The sequence below is a fragment of the Mobula birostris genome, chromosome 10 (genome assembly GCF_030028105.1).
Source record: "Mobula birostris isolate sMobBir1 chromosome 10, sMobBir1.hap1, whole genome shotgun sequence".
Taxonomy (NCBI): Eukaryota; Metazoa; Chordata; class Chondrichthyes; order Myliobatiformes; family Myliobatidae; genus Mobula; species Mobula birostris.
In genome coordinates, this window is record NC_092379.1 from 133,872,168 (window position 1) to 133,892,451 (window position 20,284).

Consider the following 20,284-nt stretch of genomic DNA (forward strand, 5'->3'; position numbering starts at 1 on the left):
CTCTCCATATCCACTCCACTCTACTCTATCCACTCTACTCTATCCTCTTTCAATATTTGATAAGTTTCAATGAAACCACCCTCATTCTTCTAAACTCTGGTGAGTACAGGCCCAGAGCCATCAAATGTTAACCCATTCAATCCTGGGCTCATTCACATGAACTTTCTCTGGACCCTCTCCAATGCTAGAACATCTTTTTAGTGTATTGTATAAAGATATAGCACAGAATAGGCCCTATTCGCATTTCGAGTCACGTCAGCCAGCAATCCCCCAGTTTAATCCTAGCCTCATCATGGATTAATTTACAATGACCAATTAACCTACTAACCGGTACATCTTTGGACTGTGGGAAGAAACTGGAGCACCCGGAGGAAACCCACATGGTCACAGTGAGAACGTACAAACTCTTTTTGCCCCATTCTCTATAAACTCTAGAAACTGTTGTGCATCAAAATCCTAGGAGATCAGCAGTTTTTGAAATGCTCAAACCACCCCGTCTGGCACTTAGATCATATTTCTTCCCCATTTTGATGCTTGCTCTGAACAACAACTTGACCATGTCTGCATGCACTTATTGAGTTGCTGTCACATGGTTGCCTGATTAGATATTTACATTATTGAGCAGTGTACAGGTGTACCTAATAAAGTGGCCACTGAGAGTAGCAACCACGTTCCTTTTTCGTAAAATCGGATTCCCTGTATTCCAACATTTCAAAAGTGCTGCCAGAGAAAAGTGTTTGCGTGCGACAGTCTCTTTCTCCCTCTCGCTTGCTGCTCCCAAAAGGAAAGTCCCTGCGTTCTCTGCCTCATTGCTTTCAGAGGATGGTACCCAAGTTCTGGGTCTGCGGTTTGTGGATTGGACTGCACTTTAATTAGACTCCTCTGATTTTGTGTGTTTATATTCTGGATTTTCGCTCATTCTTTCTTGTTGCCCTTTGTGCAATTCATTTGTTTTTGTACCTGGGGAGGTGTTAAATTTTTCTTTGAACTGGTTCCATGGTTTTCTTTGTTTCCTGGCTGTCTGGAGAAGATGAATCCCAGGGTTGTGTACTGCATATATACTTCGATAATAAATGCACTTTAAGCTTTGTAGCTGTTTGTCAGAATTAATGCACAATTTTTCATAAATTCTATAGCATTCTTTATTTTTCCTGTAAATGCCTGCAAGAGAATGAATCGTGATAGTATATGGTAACACTTATGTACTTTAATAATAAATTTACTTTGAAGTATTTTTCTTGTAAGTAAATAGCACACTTGCCCGAAAGGCTGATGGACGCAGATAAGTTACTTATTTTCGAAAGTGTTTGGATATATTCTCATAAAGGACTAGAGGAAAAGAAGATAAGAAATGGGGCTAATTGGATCTGTCTTTCAAAGAGTCACCACAGGTAGGTGAATAGAATAGCCTCCCCGTGTGTTGTTTTGATGTTTTGCTCTGCTTTATTTACAGGCTATCATTCCCCAACTTCAGAGGCAGTCATGATTGCAAGTTATGATATAAAAAAATTTCGGTAACAATTTAAATAATGCAAAATTGTTGTTACCTAATTACAGGAAAACGTGTCTGTCTGCTAGACTGATTTCATCTTAAAATCAAACCACAAGGATGTACTGGCCTAAAGACAGTTGGTAAACAAGTTTCATTCTTACACCTAACTTCCTAACATTCAAGATGCCGTTAACTTGTGGTAGCTCTTGAGTATCAAAATAACTTGCCGTCAAAATACTGAAAAAGAATATATATATTGGTGATACACTGTGCATCGTGTGCTAGATGGGGGAAAAAACAGAAGTAATGTTTCAGACTAATGAACTTTCATTGGGTCCACATGAATATAAGACATTGGAGCAGAATTAGGTCCATCAGCCCATTGTGTCTGCTCCATCATTTGATCATGGCTGATTTATTTTCCCTCACAACCCCATTCTCCTGGATTTTCCCCGTAACCTTTCGCACCCTTACTAATCAAGCGTCTACCAATCTCTGCATTAAATATCTAGTTATCCGCAGCCATCTGTGGCAATCCACAGATTCACCACCCTTTGAATAAAGAAATTTCTCTTCATTTCTGTTCTTCTATCTGAGGCTGTGCCCTCTGGTCCTAGACTCTCCAACTGTAGGAAACATCATCCCTACATCCAATCTATCAAGGGCTTTCAATATTTGGGATGTTTCACTGAGATTCTTGGTTCTGAGAAAATAGAATAGAATGATTGCGTTTGTTGCTATGATTGTGTCAGAGAATTCTGAAAGGTAATTTATTGAGAGTGGCAGAACCAAGTAACAAAATGCCTCGTGTGTACTATACTATGTACTGGAAGTACACAAGGGTAAAAAATGTAAGCAATCTTGAATCTCGAATTTTGAAAATTAAACTGTACTTTCAATATTCAAAGTCAAAGTTCAAAATAAATTTCTTATCGAAGTACACAAGTCACCATACACTATTCATTTTCTTGTGGGCATTGACAGTAAATGCAAAGAAACACTATAGAATCAATGAGACATTGCACACAACAAAATGGACACATAACAAGATTAAACGCAAACAACAGGAATTCTGCAGATGCTGGAAATTCAAGCAACACACATCAAAGTTGCTGGTGCACGCAGCAGGCCAGGCAGCATCTCTAGGAAGAGGTGCAGTCGACGTTTCAGGCCAAGACCCTTCGTCAGGACTAACTGAAGGAAGAGTGAGTAAGGGCCTGCTGCGTTCACCAGCAACTTTGATGTGTGTTACATAACAAGATTAGATTATGAGGACGCTCAGTCAATTTCCCCAGGGATCAATAAAGTATGACTATGACTATGACGTTTATTGTCATTTAGAAATGCATGCATTAAAATATGATACAATGTTCCTCCAGAAAGATATCACAGAAACTCAGGACAAACGAAGACTAAAACTGACAAAACCACATAATTATAACATATAGTTACAACAGGGCAAAGCAATACTGTAATTTGATAAAGAGCAGACCATGGGCACGGTAAAAATAGGTCTCAAGTCCCGATTGCCCCATCATCTCACACAGACGGTAGAAGGGAGAAACTCTCCCTGCCATGAACTCCAAGCACCGCAAACTTGCCGATGCATTGGAAGCACCCGACCACAGCCGACTCTGAGTCCATCCGAAAACTTCGAGCCTCCGACCAGCCCTCCGACACAGAGCACTGAGCACCATCTCTCCCGAGCGCTTCAACCCCGCCCCGACCACCAAACAACAAGCAAAGCCGAGGACTCGGGGCCTTCCCTCCGGAGATTCTGGATCACACAGTAGCAGCAGCAGCAAAGCAGGAATTTCAGAAGTTTCACAGATGTTCCTCCGTGCTCTCACATCTGTCTCCATCAAATCAGGATTGTGCACGGCACCCTACTTGACAGATAATAGATATCATTCACCGGAGTGGCCGCTGCGAGCTGTGTCGCGCCGCCGACGCAGACGGACGTACAACTAATGTGCAAAAGATAACAAACTGTGCAAATACAAAAAGAAAAAAAAACAATAAATATCAATAACGTGTGATGAAAGGTCTTTGAAAGTGAGTCCATACGTTGCGGGATCTGTTTAGTGTTGGGGTGAGTGATGTTGAGTGAAGTTATCCCCTCTGGTTTAAGAGCCTGATGGTTGAAGGGCAATAACTGTTCCTCAACCTGGTGGTGCAGGCCTCGAGACTCCTGTACCTCTTTCCTGATAGCAGCGGTGAGAATAGAGCATATCATGAGTGTCGGGTGTCCTTCATGAAAGATATGCTTTACTGCAACAGCACTCCTTGTAGATGTGTTTAATGGAGGGAAGGACTTTACCCTTAATGTGCCGTATCCACTGCTTTACGTAGGCACTTCCATTCAAGAGAATAGGTGTTTCCATACCAGGCTGTGATGCATGTAATAATATAAGAAAAAGAGAGCGTGTTTTGGCACTACATGAGGGACCGTTCAGGGTTAAAATGATACAATGGATTGTGAATCCTTGGGATTGTCTCTGTCTTCTTAGGCAATCTCTCAGGATGAAGGGTGTAGTGTATGTAATATTTCAGTAATCCTTGAGTAATTTTGTAAATACCTGTATATTGTTTGATTGAGCATTCTTCGTTCACATAATTCATAATAGATTATATGTAAGAACTACAAGAATGGCATACGTCAGAATCAGAATCAGGTTTATTATCACCGGCATGTGTCATGAAATTACATAATATAGAAGAAAATGAAATAAAATTACAATAATAATAAATAAGTAAATCAATTACAGTAAAATTATATTGAATAGATTAAAAATCGTGCAAAAACAGAAATAATATATATTAAAAAAGTGAGGTAGTGTTCATAGGTTCAATGTCCATTTAGGAATCGGATGGCAGAGGGGAAGAAGCTGTTCCTGACTCACTGAGTGTGTGCCTTCAGGCTTCTGTACCTCCTACCTGATGGTAACAATGAGAAGTGGGGACTGAGTGTTGGAGGTCCTTAATAATGGACACTGCCTTTCTGAGACACCGCTCCCTAAAGATGTCCTGGGTACTTTGTAGGCTAGTACCCAAGATGGAGCTGACTAAATTTACAACCCTCTGCAGCGTCTTTTGGTCCTGTGCAGTAGCCCCCCCCCCCCCCCCATACCTGACAGTGATACAGCCTGTCAAAATGCTCTCCACGGTATGCTTATAGAAGTTTTTGAGTGTATTTGTTGACATACCAAATCTCTTCAAACTCCTACTGAAGTACAAGTCACTGTCTTGCCTTCTTTATAACTGCATCGATATGTCGGGACCAGGTTAGGTCCACAGAGATCTTGACACCCAGGAACTTGAAGCTGCTCACTCTCTCCACTTCTGATCCCCCTATGAGGATTGGTATGTGATCCTTCATCTTACCCTTCCTGAAGTCCACAATCAGTTCTTTCTTCTTACTGACGTTGAGTGCCAGGTTGTTGCTGTGGCATCATTCCACTAGTTGGCATATCTCACTCCTGTACGCCCTCTCGTCACCACCTGAGATTCTACCAATAATAGTTGTATCATTATAGATGGTATTTGTGCTATGCCTAGCCACACAGTCATGTGTATACAGAGAGTAGAGCTGTGGGCTAAGCACACACCCCTGAGGTGCGCCAGTGTTGATCATCAGTGAGGAGGAGATGTTATCACCAATCCGCACAGATTGTGAATTTTCGGTTATAAAGTGGAGAATCCAATTGCAGAGGCCCAGGTTCTGCAACTTCTCAATCAGGATTGTGGGAATGATGGTATTAAATGCTGAGCTATAGTCAATGAACAACATCCTGACATAGGTGTTTGTGTTTTCCAGATGGTCTAAAGCTGTGTGAAGAGCCATTGAGTTTGCATCTGCTGTTGACCTATTGTGGCAATAGGCAAATTGCAATGGGCCCAGGTCCTTGCTGAGGCAGAAGTTCAGTCTAGTCATGAACAACCTCTCAAAGCATTTCATCACTGTCAATGTGAGTGCTACCAGGCGATAGTCATTAAGGCAGCTCATATTATTCTCATAGCCAGTGGTATAACTGTTGCCTTTTTGAAGCAAGTGGGAACTTGCACCCATAGCAGTGACAGGTTGAAAATGTCCTTGAATACTCCCGTTAGTTGGTTGGCACAAGTTTCCAGAGCCTTACCAGGTATTCCATCGGGACCATCCACCGTGTAAGGGTTCACTCTCTTTAAAGACAGCCTAACATCAGCTTCTGAGACAGAGATCACAGGGTCATCAGGATTTTCATAGCTGTAGTTGTGTTCTCCCTTTCAAAGCGGGCATAGAAAGCGTTGAGTTCATCTGGTAGTGAAGCATCGCTGCCATTCATGCTATTGGGTTTCGCTTTGTAGGAAGCGAACTTCATAGTCACTATGGCACTGCGGCATATATAAGTGATGAGTGCCTCACTAAAAGTAAGCCTAAATATACCAGATCCCCAGGCTCCTGTTTTTAATTTTTGATTGGTTTCTGGAGCTACAAAATACAACAGAGTGTGAGTTGTTTCTGCTTCTGTGGGCGCCAAGGTAGCTGATGAGACCAGTGTATGAACTCAAAGTTCAGGGTAATTTTATTATCAAAGTATATACACATAGTATACAACTTGAGATTTGTCTTCTTAAAGGCAGCCACAGAACACAGAAACATAACAGAACTCATTCAAAGAAAAAACCCGTTCAATGGAAAAGAACAATTGTGCAAACAATTAAAAGTAAACCTGTGATCATTAATCACGGAGTCCCCAAAAGTGAATCTTCAGTGTTGTGCAGATGGCCGCAAGCCAAAGCTGCACAGTTAGTTCAGCACTGAAGAGCCCTGATGAAATCATATAAATAATCAAAAAGAAATAAATGAAAAATATAAGGAACATGAACTTCAGAGTCCACGAGTCAAATCCACAACTGAGGAGCGTGTTCAGCGCTGAGGCAAGCCTGTCCAGATGTCTGATGGCTGCCAGGCAACAACTGTTCCTGAACCCAACGGCATAAGAGCCAAGACTCCTGTACCTTCTGGCCGCCGGCAACAGCGAGAGAGACCAGTCAAATGCGCTGAACACATATTCGTCTTCCACTCTTGTCATCAACAATTTTTATCTTGCTTGCCACATTAATTGGCACCAGGAAATCCAACAACAGGTTTATACCCTGTCATTATGAATCGACATAGAATCTTATCCATGCAGAATCCCCCAGGAGACTGCAGAGGCACCAAGTCGTTCAGACAGCCCAAAGCTACATTCTTAAAAGAGAAATTATAGGCTGCAATCGATCGCATTTCAGAAGAAGGAGTAGAAATATATTTAGATGAAGAGTATCTAGTAGTTTTGTAAGCTGTCTGCAAGACGTTGCCGTTGCTCTCTGGTGCCATCTTGCTGGAACTGCAGCTCTGGTTTTAAGCTGCATGTAACCCACCTTTTTGAAGTTCAGTCTCAGCATTCTCCGTAAGGAGACTGTACGTCCTCCCTGTGGAATGCGTGGGTTTCCTTCGAGTGCTCCAGTTTCCTCCCACAGTCTATGGACGTACCAGGTAGGTTAATTGGTCATTGTAAATTGTCCTGTGATTAGGTTAGCATTAAACCGGGGTTGTCGGGGGTTGCTGGTGATGCGGCTCAAAGGACCAGAAGGCCCTATTCCGTGCTGTATCTCTAAGTAAGTAAGTAAATAGTAAGTAAAATTGCTTGTACTCCCAACAATATCTACAATTCATACAAGTAGCTGAAAAATAACCTCCTGTGATGAACTCATGGTTTTGCATGACAAGATGTTACACATTTATGTTTTTCATCCCATTGGATATTCTCCATTATAAAGTTCTTTTCACACCCAACACCTTGCACCAACACAGCACTGAGATGGGTTTATGATTTAAAATGGATACCTTGCCTATAACGTTGAGGAAGGGCTTGTCATGTGTAGCATCTACAAATACCGTTTGACCTACTGCAGTTTCCCCCTCTTCAATGGGAGATGCAGAATAAAGAACTGTTCCTAAAATATGTTGATCAGTTAGTCAAAAGTCATTTGAGGATCAGGGAAAGTGTGAAATGGAAGAAAAATCTCCCATTTTTCATGTTCTTTTCTCTATAGATTACCCATTGTCAATGATTGCAAACGGAACAGGCAAAATTTCCATTTAAGAAAGGCCATCTATTCACTGGAAGACCACCATTACCTCAATGTAAATTTCCCAATCCATAACCATTTCACAGTTTAGCATCCATTTTAATAGAATTGCACCAGAAAAATTGTAAATTCTAGAAGAAATATGTAGCTGAACAGCTCACAATAATACATTTTGGGGCCAGTCATAACTAAGCTTTGCCTGAAATCATTTTTTCTCCTAGATTTAATCAAAGAGTTCATCTATGAACCTCAATCCATTCTCTTTCTGACAGTGTATAAAATCAGATTTTGCTCTAACCCAATTATCCCATGAAGTATCTATATTTTAGCTTGTGTTTCTCTCATCAGAGATACCTTTGTCAGTCTCTGAATGTCCACCTGCATCGCAGATGAATTCCATTTTATTATTTATCTTCTTGAAGTAGAATTTCGTGAATCTGAGGCTGTTAAATTGATCAACAAAGCACAAAATTCTCTTCTCAAAAGTTATGACAGCAGTAACTACCTTCACATACAATATTAAACTGAGGTTCTGTCAGCCTCTTGCACATTGAAGTCCCAGGACAATATTCTGAAGATAAGAATGCTCTAGTCAATACTTATCTCTCAACCATGATAAAAGAAAACAGATTATCTGGTTCTTTATCACATTACTGTTGTGGAGTCTGCTGTGTGAATTGCCTCTCACATTACAATAGTGGCAAAATGTCAAAGAATAATTAATTGACTTCATGGGACATCTGAGGTTTAAAAGGCGCCATGTAAACACACAATCTTACTTTGTTTATCCTTATTGCCCCGACGTTGGGGTGTACAGTGACACAGCTAGTAGAGCTGCTGCAAAACAGTTCCTAGAAACCAGACTTTGATCCTTCTAGTTGATGCTGTCTGTGCAGAATTTTTACATCCTCTCTCTGTGACAATGTGGGTTTCTCTTAGGTGCTCAGATCTCCTCCCACATACTAAGGATGAACTGGTTGGTAGGTTAATTTGGTTGACTTTATAGGAGGGCATAAAATCAACCCAACATAGGTGAGGTACATGCTGCTCTTTGTGTTATTTATAAATATCTTGGGCGAGGAAACGTAAAGGTGGGTTAGTAAATTTGCAGATGGCACAAAGGTTAGTGGTGCTGTGGACAGCTTAGAAGGTAGTGGTGGGTTACAAGAATACATAGAGGCATAGAAAAGCACAGCACAGAAACAGGCCATTTGGCCCATCTCGTCTGTGCTGAACCATTTAAACTGCTTACTCCCACATTGATAGGATGCAGAGCTGGGCATTTGGAGTCATTCCAGTGAAGTGTGAAGTGATACACTTTGGAATGTCGAACTTGAAGTGATACTCTTTGAAATGTCAGACTTGAAGGCAGAAACAGAAGGATCTTGGGATACACCGGTCTGTAGGTCTGTCAAAGTTGCCACACCGGCTGATTGCGTGGTTAAGGAGGCGTATGGTGTGTTGGCCTTCATTAGTCAGGTGAATGAGCTCAAGAGCCATGAGGTAATGCTACAGCTCTATAAAACCCTGGTTAGACCAGACTTTGAGTATTGTGTTCAGTTCTGGTCGCCTCATTATCAGAAAGGTGTGGAAGCTTTACAGAAGGTACAGGGATTCACCAGGAGGCTGCCTGGAGTAGAGAGTCTGTCTCATGAGGAAAGGCTGAGCAAGCTGGGGCAAAAGAGGATTAGAGGTGATCTGATAGAGACATATAAGATAAGAAGAATGGATAGAGTGGACAGGTTGGACATGGATAATATGCAAGGACATAAGTTAAGGGTGATTGGCAAAAAGTACGGGAGGATTTTATTTTATTTATTGAGATACAGCGTGAAACAGGCCCTTCCAGCCCTTCGAGCCACACTGCTCAGGAACACCCCAGTTTAACCCTAGCCTAATCATGGGACAACTTACAATGACCAATTAACTTATTAACAGGTAAGTCTTCAGACTGTGGGAGGAAACACACATTCCACATACAGAGCCCTCACAGGTAACATCAGAATTGAACTCTGAACTCTGACGTCCCAAGCTGTAATAGTATTACGCCAACTGCTACACCACCCATCCGTGGGGTGTCAGTATTAGGTTTTTTTCACACAGGGAGTGGTGGTTATGTGGAATACACTCCCGGGGTGGTAGTACAGGCAGATATAATAGAGATACAAGAGATGCTTGGGTGAAAGAAAAATGGAGGGCTATTTGGAGGGCAAGTGTTAGATTAATTTTGTAGAAGATTAAAGGCTCAGCACAACATCATGGACTGAAGTGCTTGTACTATTCCATGTTCTATATCTAACTGCATATCTTCTTTTTGCCCTGGAAAAGGGAATCTAAATCGCAAGAGCATAGGTTTAAGGAGAGAGCAGGAAGTGTTCTCTGAGGCAACTTCTTTATGCAGTGGGTGGTGCATTCCACAGATGAGCTGCCAGAGGAAGTAGTTGAGGCAGGTACAATAACAACACTTAAAAGACGATTGGACATCTAAATGCTTCCTATCCATGGATGGGAATGGCTTAGAAGGATGTTGGCCAAATATGGACAAATGGGTCAAGTTTAAATGGAAATCTTTGTCGGCATGTTTGAGTAGGGTATATTTCCATGGTCAGTAACTCAATGATTCCATCACTCAAAGTTGTTTGCAGTGTGTGGGGGGGGGGTGGTAGAATCTAAGGGATTGGGTTGAAATGGCTAAAGATTAAAAGGTACTAGTTTAGGTTTGGTGTAAATGGGGGATGGGTGGTCAGCAGGGTCTCTTTGGGCTGGAGGGCCTGTTACAATGTTGCATGATTCTATGACCAATATGACTTATTACGACAACCACTCACTCGATGTCAATAAGACTAAGGAATTGATTGTAGACTTCAGGAGAGGGAAATCAGAGGTCCATGAGCCAGTAATCATCGGAGGATCAGAGGTGGAGAGGGTCAGTAACTTTAAATTCCCGTGTGTCACTATCACAGAGGACCTGTGCTAGACCCATCATATGAATATAATTGTGAAGACAGCATGGCAGCACCTCTACTTCCTCAGGAGTCTGTGGAGATTCAGCGTGTCATCAAAATCCTTCGCAAACTTCCATTGATATGTGGTGGAAAACGTGCTGACTGGCTGCATTATGGCCTGGCACGGGAACACCAATGCCATCCTACATAAGGTAGCAGATTCAGCCCAGGACATCACAGGTAAACCTTCCCAACCATTGAGTACATCTACATAAAACATTGCCGTAGAAAAGCAGCCTCCATCATTAAAAATCGTCATCAGCCAGGCCAGGCTCTATTCTCGCTGCTCTCATCAGGTAGAAGGTACAGGTGCCTCGGACTCACACCACCAGGTTTAGGGACAGTTACTACCCCTCAACCATCAGGCTCTTAAACAAAGGGGGATAACTACACTCATTTAAGGACGTCTTTATATTGTTATTTCATGCTTGTTATTTATTGCCACTTATTAACATTTTCATTTGCACAATTTGTTGCCTATTGATACAGTTGCTGTTCTATAGATTTGCTAAGTAAGAAAACAGAAAAACAATTTCAGGGTTGTATGTGGTGACATGTATGTACTCTGATAATAAATTTTATTTGAACTCTGAACTTTGACATTACTGATGTTCCATTCATTGGCTTCTGGAATTTTAAATCCTTGATTGTTGTCTACATTTGGGTTGCATCCCTTTTAGCCGTGCTTTTGTGGAGGGATGATACCCTAGCGGCTAGCGTAATGCTTTACAATGCAAGTGACCATGGGCCATCGTCCACCACTGTTTGTTAAGAGTTTGTACATTCTCCCTGTGACTGTGTAGGTTTTCTCCGGGTGCTCCAGTTTCATCCCACATTCCAAAGTCACACAAATTAGTAGGTTAATTGGTCACATGGGTGTAAATGGGTGATGCAGATTCGTTGGACCAGAAGGGCTTGTTATCATGCAGAAACTCTAAATAAGTAAATTATCAGTAATTTGTTTCTATGTGACCTCTGTTAATAAGACTTGTTTTAGGTGTATTGGAAAGTGGAATGGAAACTAGTCCATGGTGCTCTGGGCTGGGAGTGGAGGTGGTGGGGGGAGGCTGTCAGAAGGCCACACATATTCAGCAGTCAAGAGCAGCATTCCTCACATTTCTAACAATCGTTCCAGCTGGCAGCAGAAACTGGCCATCCATTTTCTATTGTTCCCAGAATCGGTGATTAGATCAGGAGCATTTCAACAGGAACTAAGAGTGTCTGATTTTATACGTCGGTGGTGGGGAAACTGCTGGAGTCAGTTATCAAAGATGTGATAACAGCACATTTGGAAAGCGGTGAAATCATCGGACAAAGTCAGCATGGATTTGTGAAAGGAAAATCATGTCTGATGAATCTCATAGAATTTTTTGAGGATGTAACTAGTAGAGTGGATAGGGGAGAACCAGTGGATGTGGTATATTTGGATTTTCAAAAGGCTTTTGACAAGGTCCCACACAGGAGATTAGTGTGCAAACTTAAAGCACATGGTATTGGGGGTAAGGTATTGATGTGGATAGAGAATTGGTTAGCAGACAGGAAGCAAAGAGTGGGAATAAACGGGACCTTTTCAGAATGGCAGGCGGTGACTAGTGGGGTACCGCAAGGCTCAGTGCTGGGACCCCAGTTGTTTACAATATATATTAATGACTTGGATGAGGGAATTAAATGCAGCATCTCCAAGTTTGCGGATGACACGAAGCTGGGTGGCAGTGTTAGCTGTGAGGAGGATGCTAAGAGGATGCAGAGTGACTTGGATAGGTTGGGTGAGTGGGCAAGTTCATGGCAGATGCAATTTAATGTGGATAAATGTGAAGTTATCCACTTTGGTGGCAAAAATAGGAAAACAGATTATTATCCGAATGGTGGCCGATTAGGAAAAGGGGAGGTGCAACGAGACCTGGGTGTCATTATACACCAGTCATTGAAAGTGGGCATGCAGGTACAGCAGGCGGTGAAAAAGGCGAATGGTATGCTGGCATTTATAGCGAGAGGATTTGAGTACAGGAGCAGGGAGGTACTACTGCAGTTGTACAAGGCCTTGGTGAGACCATACCTGGAGTATTGTGTGCAGTTTTGGTCCCCTAATCTGAGGAAAGACATCCTTGCCATAGAGGGAGTACAAAGAAGGTTCACCAGATTGATTCCTGGGATGGCAGGACTTTCATATGAAGAAAGACTGGATGAACTGGGCTTGTACTCGTTGGAATTCAGAAGATTGAGGGGGGATCTGATTGAAATGTATAAAATCCTAAAGGGATTGGACAGGCTAGATGCAGGAAGATTGTTCCCAATGTTGGGGAAGTCCAGAACGAGGGGTCACAGTTTGAGGATAAAGGGGAAGCCTTTTAGGACCGAGATTAGGAAAAACTTCTTCACACAGAGAGTGGTGAATCTGTGGAATTCTCTGCCACAGGAAACAGTTGAGGCCAGTTCATTGGCTATATTTAAGAGGGAGTTAGGTATGGCCCTTGTGGCTACGGGGATCAGGGGGCATGGAGGGAAGGCTGGGGCAGGGTTCTGAGTTGGATGATCAGCCATGATCATAATAAATGGCGGTGCAGGCTCGAAGGGCCAAATAGCCTACTCCTGCACCTATTTTCTATGTTTCTATGTTTATACTGGGTTAACTGTTGAGACATTGCTGGAATTGGCAGAAATGTTTTTTTATTGAAGTTTATTCTTCGGCAATGGGTATTGCTGGCAAACTGGTCTTCCTGAGGAAGTACTGAAGAGCTTACCCCTTGAGTAGGTACTGAATGGCAGTTGACCAGTTTAACCTTGGTTATATGGAAGTAGACTGGTAGGAGGGTCTCAGCCTGAAAGATTGACTATTTACTTATTTCCATAGACGGCATTTGACCTATTGATTCCGCCAGCATTTTGGGATTGTTGCTCCTTCCCAAAGAGAAGTGTCTTGAGTTTCTTTACTACAGTCTGCTGATATAAGTGGATATAATGCTAATACTAGGGACACTTATTAGGATAATTGGAAGAAAGTATAGGGGGGACATCAGGGCTAAGTTTTTTTTTTACACAGAGACTGGTGGGTGCTTAGAACACACAGCCAGAGCTGATGGTAGAGGAAAATACATTTGGGACATTTCAAAAAACTCTCAGATAAGCACATGGATAATAGAAAAATGCAGTGTTGTGTAAGAGGGAATGGTTCGATTGATCTTTAGAGTAGGTTATAAAGTTGTCACAACATCATGGGCTGAAGGGCTTGTATTGTGCTGTCATTCTCTATGCTCTATGTCTTGACTGTTTGGTGCTGACATTTACTGATACCAGCAGACTGTTTTTGGACTTTTCATTGAGTATGAACTAAACATACATCTTCAAGCTAAGGTGGTGTGATGGTACCTCTCTCCAGTGCCCGTTCTCCTTCCCTTTCTCCCATGGTCTACTCTCCTCTCCAATCAGATACTTTCTTCTTCAGCACTTTATCTTTTCCACCTTCTCACTTCATACCCTCTTCGCCACCTATGCAGCTTCCCCCTCACCTGGCCTCACCTATTACCTGCCAGCTTGTACTCATCCCCTCCTCCCACCTTCTTGTTCTGGCTTCTTCACCCTTCATTTCCAACCCTGATGAAGGGCCTCAGTCCAAAACATCGACCGTTTAACCCCCCCCCCCCATTGATGCTGCCTGACCTGCTGAGTTCCTTTAGCATTTGTGCGTGTTGCAGTCTCTTGTGGTCTCCTATGAATTTGCAATTTTTTTTATTTACGAAGTCTAAAATGTTTCTTAAGTTCCTGCATTTCCCTTTTTTACTTAATAATAAAGTACCTTGGCCAAAAACAGTCTGTTCACTTAATCACTGTTTATTTATACAAACAAGTGAGAGAAAAAGCAGTATCAACAGAGGATGTGGTATCAACGGGAAGTGTTACTCCCAAGCCAGCAATGGAGGCTTGATTCTAGACCGCAGCTTCGCCGTATGATGCTAACATTAAACAAAGTGGTAGGGAACACACAGGTGCTGGTGACAGATTCATCCGTAATCCCTTTTTCAAGGATTGAACATACACAGAGAGAAGACTCGAATAACATAGAACACAGCACCACATTACAGACCCTTCACCCCGCATTGTTGTGCCTTTTAACCTACTCTAGAATCAACCTAACCCTTCCCTCCTACATTTTTCTATCAACTATGTACCTATTTAAGAGCTTCTTAAAAGTTCATAATATATCTGCCTCTACCACCACCCTTAGCAGTGCATTTCACACACTCACCACTCTCTGTAAAAAGCTTATCTCTGACATCCCCACTATACCTTCCTCCAATCACCTTAAAATTATGTCTCCTCGCTAAAGCCATTTCCACTTTGCAAAAAAAATCTCTGGCTGTCTACTCGATCTATGCTTCTTATCATCTTGTATACCTCTGATAAGCCCTCCTTCACTCCATAGGGAAAGGCCCTAACTTGTTCACCCTATCCTCAGAACAGGTGCTCTGTAATCCAGGCAGCAGCCTGGTAAGTCTCCTCTGCACCCTCTCTAAGTTTTCCACATCCTTCCTATAGGAGAGTCAAAGAGAAGTACAGCACTGAAACTGGCCCTTCAGCCCATTTAGTCCATGCTGAAACTATTTGAACTACCTACTCTCATCGACCGGGACCATAGCCCTCCATACCCCTACTGTCTATATACCTAACAAAACTCTCATGCACCACTTGTACTGGCAGCTCATTCCACTCTCTCTCGACCCTCTGAGTGAAGAAGTTTCCTCTCATCTTCCGTTTAAACTTCTCACCTTTCACTCTTAACCCATGACCTCTGGTTGTAGTCCCACTTAACCTCAGTGGAAAAAGCCTGCTTGCACTTTATCCTATCCGTACCGCTCATAATTTTGTATATCATTATCAAACTCCTCTCGGTTTTCTATGTCCTAAAGAATAAAGTCCTAACCTGTTCACTCTTTCCATATAACTCAAGTCCCTTAGACCCGACAATAACCTTGTAAATTTCCGTGTACTTTTTCAGCCTTGTTTACATCTTTCCTGTAGGTAGGTGACCAAAACTGCACACAATACTCCACGTCAGGCTGCACCAATATCTTATACAACTTCAACATAACATGCCATCTCCTGCGCTCAATACTTTGACTGATGAGGGCCAATGTGCCAAAAGCTGCCTTTGCAACCCTATCTCCCTGTGATGCCACTTTCAATGAATTATGTACCTTATTCCCAGATCCCTTTGTTCTATCACACATCCTCAGTGCCCTTCCGTTCACTGTGTGAGACCTACCCAGGTTGGTCCTACCAAAGTGCAACACCACACACTTGGCTGCATTAAATTCCATCTGCCATTTTTCAGCCATTTTTCCAGCCGAAGCAGATCCCTCTGCAAGCTATGATAGCCTTCTTCAAAGTCCACTAATGAGGCGATTCATGTAAGGAAACGTCTTTTTTAAATTTCTTTTATTTAGAAATAAAACGTGAAACAGACCATCCATCCTGGCCCAACTACCCACCCAGCAACCAACCTATTTTAACTAACCTACTCACGGGAGTTGCTCAATTAATCTACTACATAATATAAGAACATAAGAAATAGGAGCAGGAGTAGGCCATCTGGCCCATCCAGCCTGCCCCGCCATTCAATAAGATCATGGCTGATCTGTCTGTGTACTCAGCTTCATCTATCTGCCTTTTCCCCATAAACGTTAATTCCCTTACTACGGAAAAATCTATCTAACTGTATCTTAAATATATTTAGTGAGGAAGCCTCAACTTCTTCCCCGGGCAGAGAATTCCACAGATTCACCACTCTCTGGGAAAAACTGTTTCTCCTCATCTCCATCCTAAACCTTCTCCCCTGAATCTTGAGTCCCCTAGTTCTAGTCTCACTTACCAATAGAAACAACTTTTCTACTTCTATCTTATCTATCCCTTTCAAAATTTTGTATGTTTCTATAAGATCCCCTCTCATTCTTTTGAACTCCAGAGAGTATAGTCCCAGGCGACTCAATCTCTCCTCATAGGTTAACCCCTTCATCCCTGGAATCAACCTGGTGAACCTCCTCCGCACTGCCTCCAAAGCCAGTATATCCTTCCTCAAGTATAGAGACCAGAACTGCACACAGTACTCCAGGTGCGGCCTCACCAGTGCCCTGTATAGTTGCAGCATGACCTCCCTGCTCTTGAATTCAATCCCTCTAGCAATGAAGGCCAACATTCAGTTCGCCTTCTTAATAACCTGTTGCACCTGCAAGCCAACTTTTTGCGGTTCATGAACAAGCACTCCCAAGTCTCTCTGCATAACAGCATGCTGCAATCTTTCACCATTTACATAATAAACTAACTGGTACATCTCTGGAATGTGTGAGGAAACCCATGTGGTTCATGGGAGAATGTACAAACTTCTTAACGACAGCGCAGGAATTGAATTCCAAACGTCAATGCTCTGAGCTGTAATAGTGTTGCACTAACCACTTTGCTACTGCTGTGCCCACCGTTTTACGACCCTTGGATATCTTCTTGGTGGTGGTAGAGGCTGATACAATAGAGACAATTTAAAGACTCCTAGATTGGCACATTGACATAAAAATAAATGGAAGTTATGTGGGCTGTATAAGAGAGAAGCATTAGATTAATCTCGTGGTAGGTTTATATGGGTAGGCACAGCATCGTGGGCTGAAGGGCCATACTGTACTATGTTTTATATTCCACTCTAGCTCCCTTTTGAAGATTTAGATTCACAGAGTTACACAGCATGGAAACAGGCTCTTTCAAGCCAAGTTATCAATACTGCCCAGCTGTCTACCTGAGTTCGTCCTATTTTTCAGCTGTAGCAGACTGAAATGGAAGTATTTGATGGTATCCATCAGAGCTGCTCACACGAGTCGTCTTCTTGGTGGCACCCCAGAAGCAGAGTTGTCAGCTCCATCATGGGCACTAGCCTCTGTAGTATGCAGGATGCCATCAAGGAGCGATGCCGCAAAAGGTTGGTGTCCATCACTAAGGACCCTCATCACCCAGAGCATGCCCTCTTCTCATTGTTACCATTGGGAAGGAGGTACAGAGGCCTGAAGGGACACACTCAGTGATTCAGGAACAGCTTCTTCCCCTCTGCCAACTGATTTTTGAATGGACATTGAACCCATGAACACTACTTCACTACTCTTTTCATTTCCATTTTTTTGCATTACTTATTTAATTTAACTATTTAATAAACTAACAGATCTAAGTGTGCAAAATATCATTGACGTTGCATGGGATTATTCCATGTGGAAAGCCATGATCGCCCAAGCATGCAACGCACAAGGCACATGAAGAAGATTTAATAAATATAAACACTGTGATTCACAGTTTTTTCTTTCGTATTATGTATTGCATTGTACTGCTGCTGCAAAGTTAACAAATTTTATGACATATGGCAGTGATATCAAAACCTGATTCTGATTTAGCCATTATCTTTCTAAACCTTTTCTAAATCCAAGAACCCATCCAAGTGTCTTTTAAACATCGTATTTGCACCATTCCTACCACTTCTGCCAGCAGCTTGTTCCACCAGCCCAACACCCTCTATGAGAAAAACTTTAAACCTTTTGTCTCTCTCCTCAAACGCATGACCTTTAGTGTGGGACTTCCCCTACCCTGTCAGAAAGACTGTGACCATCCACCTCGTCTGTGATTTTTTCGCAGCAGTAATGATTGGCTGTGCCTTCCAGATCATGGCTGGTGGGACCAGTTTCCCAGCTCATCTGCTTTCACAGCACTGCTGCATTTGGTCCGGATACGTTTACCCGAGCAGTAATTTGTAAGGTGCCCTCATGCTTTGCTACTTTGCTTACTCTGTAATCGTACGTGGAATCCGCATTTTCGTCACATGCAATCACTTCTGGTGCCATCCAGTAAGGTGTCCCGATGAAAGTATTCCGTTTCTCCATGGTTCTGTCCAGCTGTGCACTGACTCCAAAATCAACTGCAGAGAGACCATTAGACAGTCAGAGGGCATTGCCTTAAAATCTCATCACACACACACACACACACACACACACAAAGAGTCAAGAACCCTTCTCCTTCAACACTCAGACGTCCTGATTTCTCTTAAAGGTTGTAGGGTCTACTTGGGTAAGAGAAATGAAAACATGGAGTATTCACACAATCATTCTAAGATGAAGGATGAACAACAAGCTTGGTGCATGGATACAATAGGCAGGATAGAATCCATTTCTAATGCTCTTCATGTTACCCGAACTCGAGGTCTTATGTTGGACACTGCCTTCAGTTGAATGGTATGGCCAGTGCCTTATATCTTAAACTTTAATGAGCTCTAGCCCATTACTACATCTAATTTAACAAACAGTCATGGAAGGAAGTTTTTATTTTAACTTTATTTGGAGATATAGCACAGTTACAGGCCCTTCTGGCCCAGTGAGCTTATATTGTTCAATCACACCCATGTGACCAATTATCTTACTAACCCATACTTATTTGGAATGAGCACCCGGTGGAAACCCATGTGACTACGGGGAGAACATACAAACCCCTTATACATAGCAGCAAGAAATCAATCTAAGCTGCTGGCACTAAAATGTTGTTACACTAAGGACTACACTACTGTGCAATCCCAAGTTCTGTACGACAAGAACATAGAAGCTGGAGGCACAGTAGTCATAATGTCACACAGCATACATACAGACTTTTGGCTCAACTCATCCACACCAACTGTTTTGGCCAGTGAGGTAGTCCCATCAAACTTTATTTGGCCCTTAGCTGTCTAAACCTCTCTTATCCATGAATTTATATAGACATATTTTAACAGTTGCTAATGTGCTTGCTCCAACCATTGATCCTCGCAGTTCATTCCAAATATGAACCACCCTTTGTGTGAAGAAGCTGCCCTTCATATTTCTTTTCAGTCTCTTGTTTCTGATCTTAAATCTATACCTTCTTGGCTTTTGTACCTTCTCCATGGGAAAAAGACTGTGTGCTTTCACCCTGTCTATGCCTTTTATGATCTGATAAAGCTCTCTCACCTCCTCATCTCCTGCATTCTAGGGAATAAAGTCCTAGTCTAGGCAAACTCTCCGTGTAACTCAGCTCTCCAAGGCCTCCAATGTCCTGGTAAATCTTTTCTACATGTGAGGCTTCACTAATATCTGAAGTAACTGCAGCATAACTTCCCAACTCCTATATTCAATGTCCCAACTGATGAACACAAGGCTGAGGAGGGGGAAAACGGATCAGCCATGGTTGAGTGGCAGAGCAGACTTGATGGGCCAAGTGGGCTAATTCTGCTCCTATTCTTAAGGTCTTATGCCAAATGCCATATTCACCACCCTGGCTACCTGTGATGTTCCTTTCAGTGAATTAGAATACTGTGCAAAAGTCTTTGGCACATATATATATAGCCAGGATGCCTAAGACTTGCACAGTACAATATATACTTGCACTCCTAGGTCCCGCTATTCCAGAACAGTCACTCTTCAGGGCCCTACTCTTCACGGGGTAGCATGGTAGCGTCTCAGTTAGCACAATCACTTTACAGCGCCAACTTTTGGATGTGGGATGAAACCAGAGCACCCAGGAAAACACAGAGAGAATAAGAAAACCCTACACATGCAGGTGGAGGTTAGGATTGCTGCAGCTGTGGGACGCCAACCTTACTCGCTGAGCCACTTCGCTACACAGACTATGCAAATTGCTGCAT

At 42.5% G+C, this 20,284-nt stretch overlaps 1 protein-coding gene across 5 annotated transcripts in view; it reads right to left on the reverse strand.

The window, feature by feature from the left end:
* LOC140204360 (mitogen-activated protein kinase kinase kinase kinase 4) overlaps positions 1–20,284 on the reverse strand; it is a 356,637-nt gene that overhangs the window by 196,331 nt on the left and 140,022 nt on the right. For all 5 annotated transcript variants that reach the window (XM_072271038.1, XM_072271035.1, XM_072271034.1 and 2 more), the window contains exon 7: positions 18,423–18,553. In XM_072271038.1, coding sequence (XP_072127139.1) covers positions 18,423–18,553 — 131 coding nt within the window. The remainder of the gene's footprint in view (positions 1–18,422; positions 18,554–20,284) is intronic.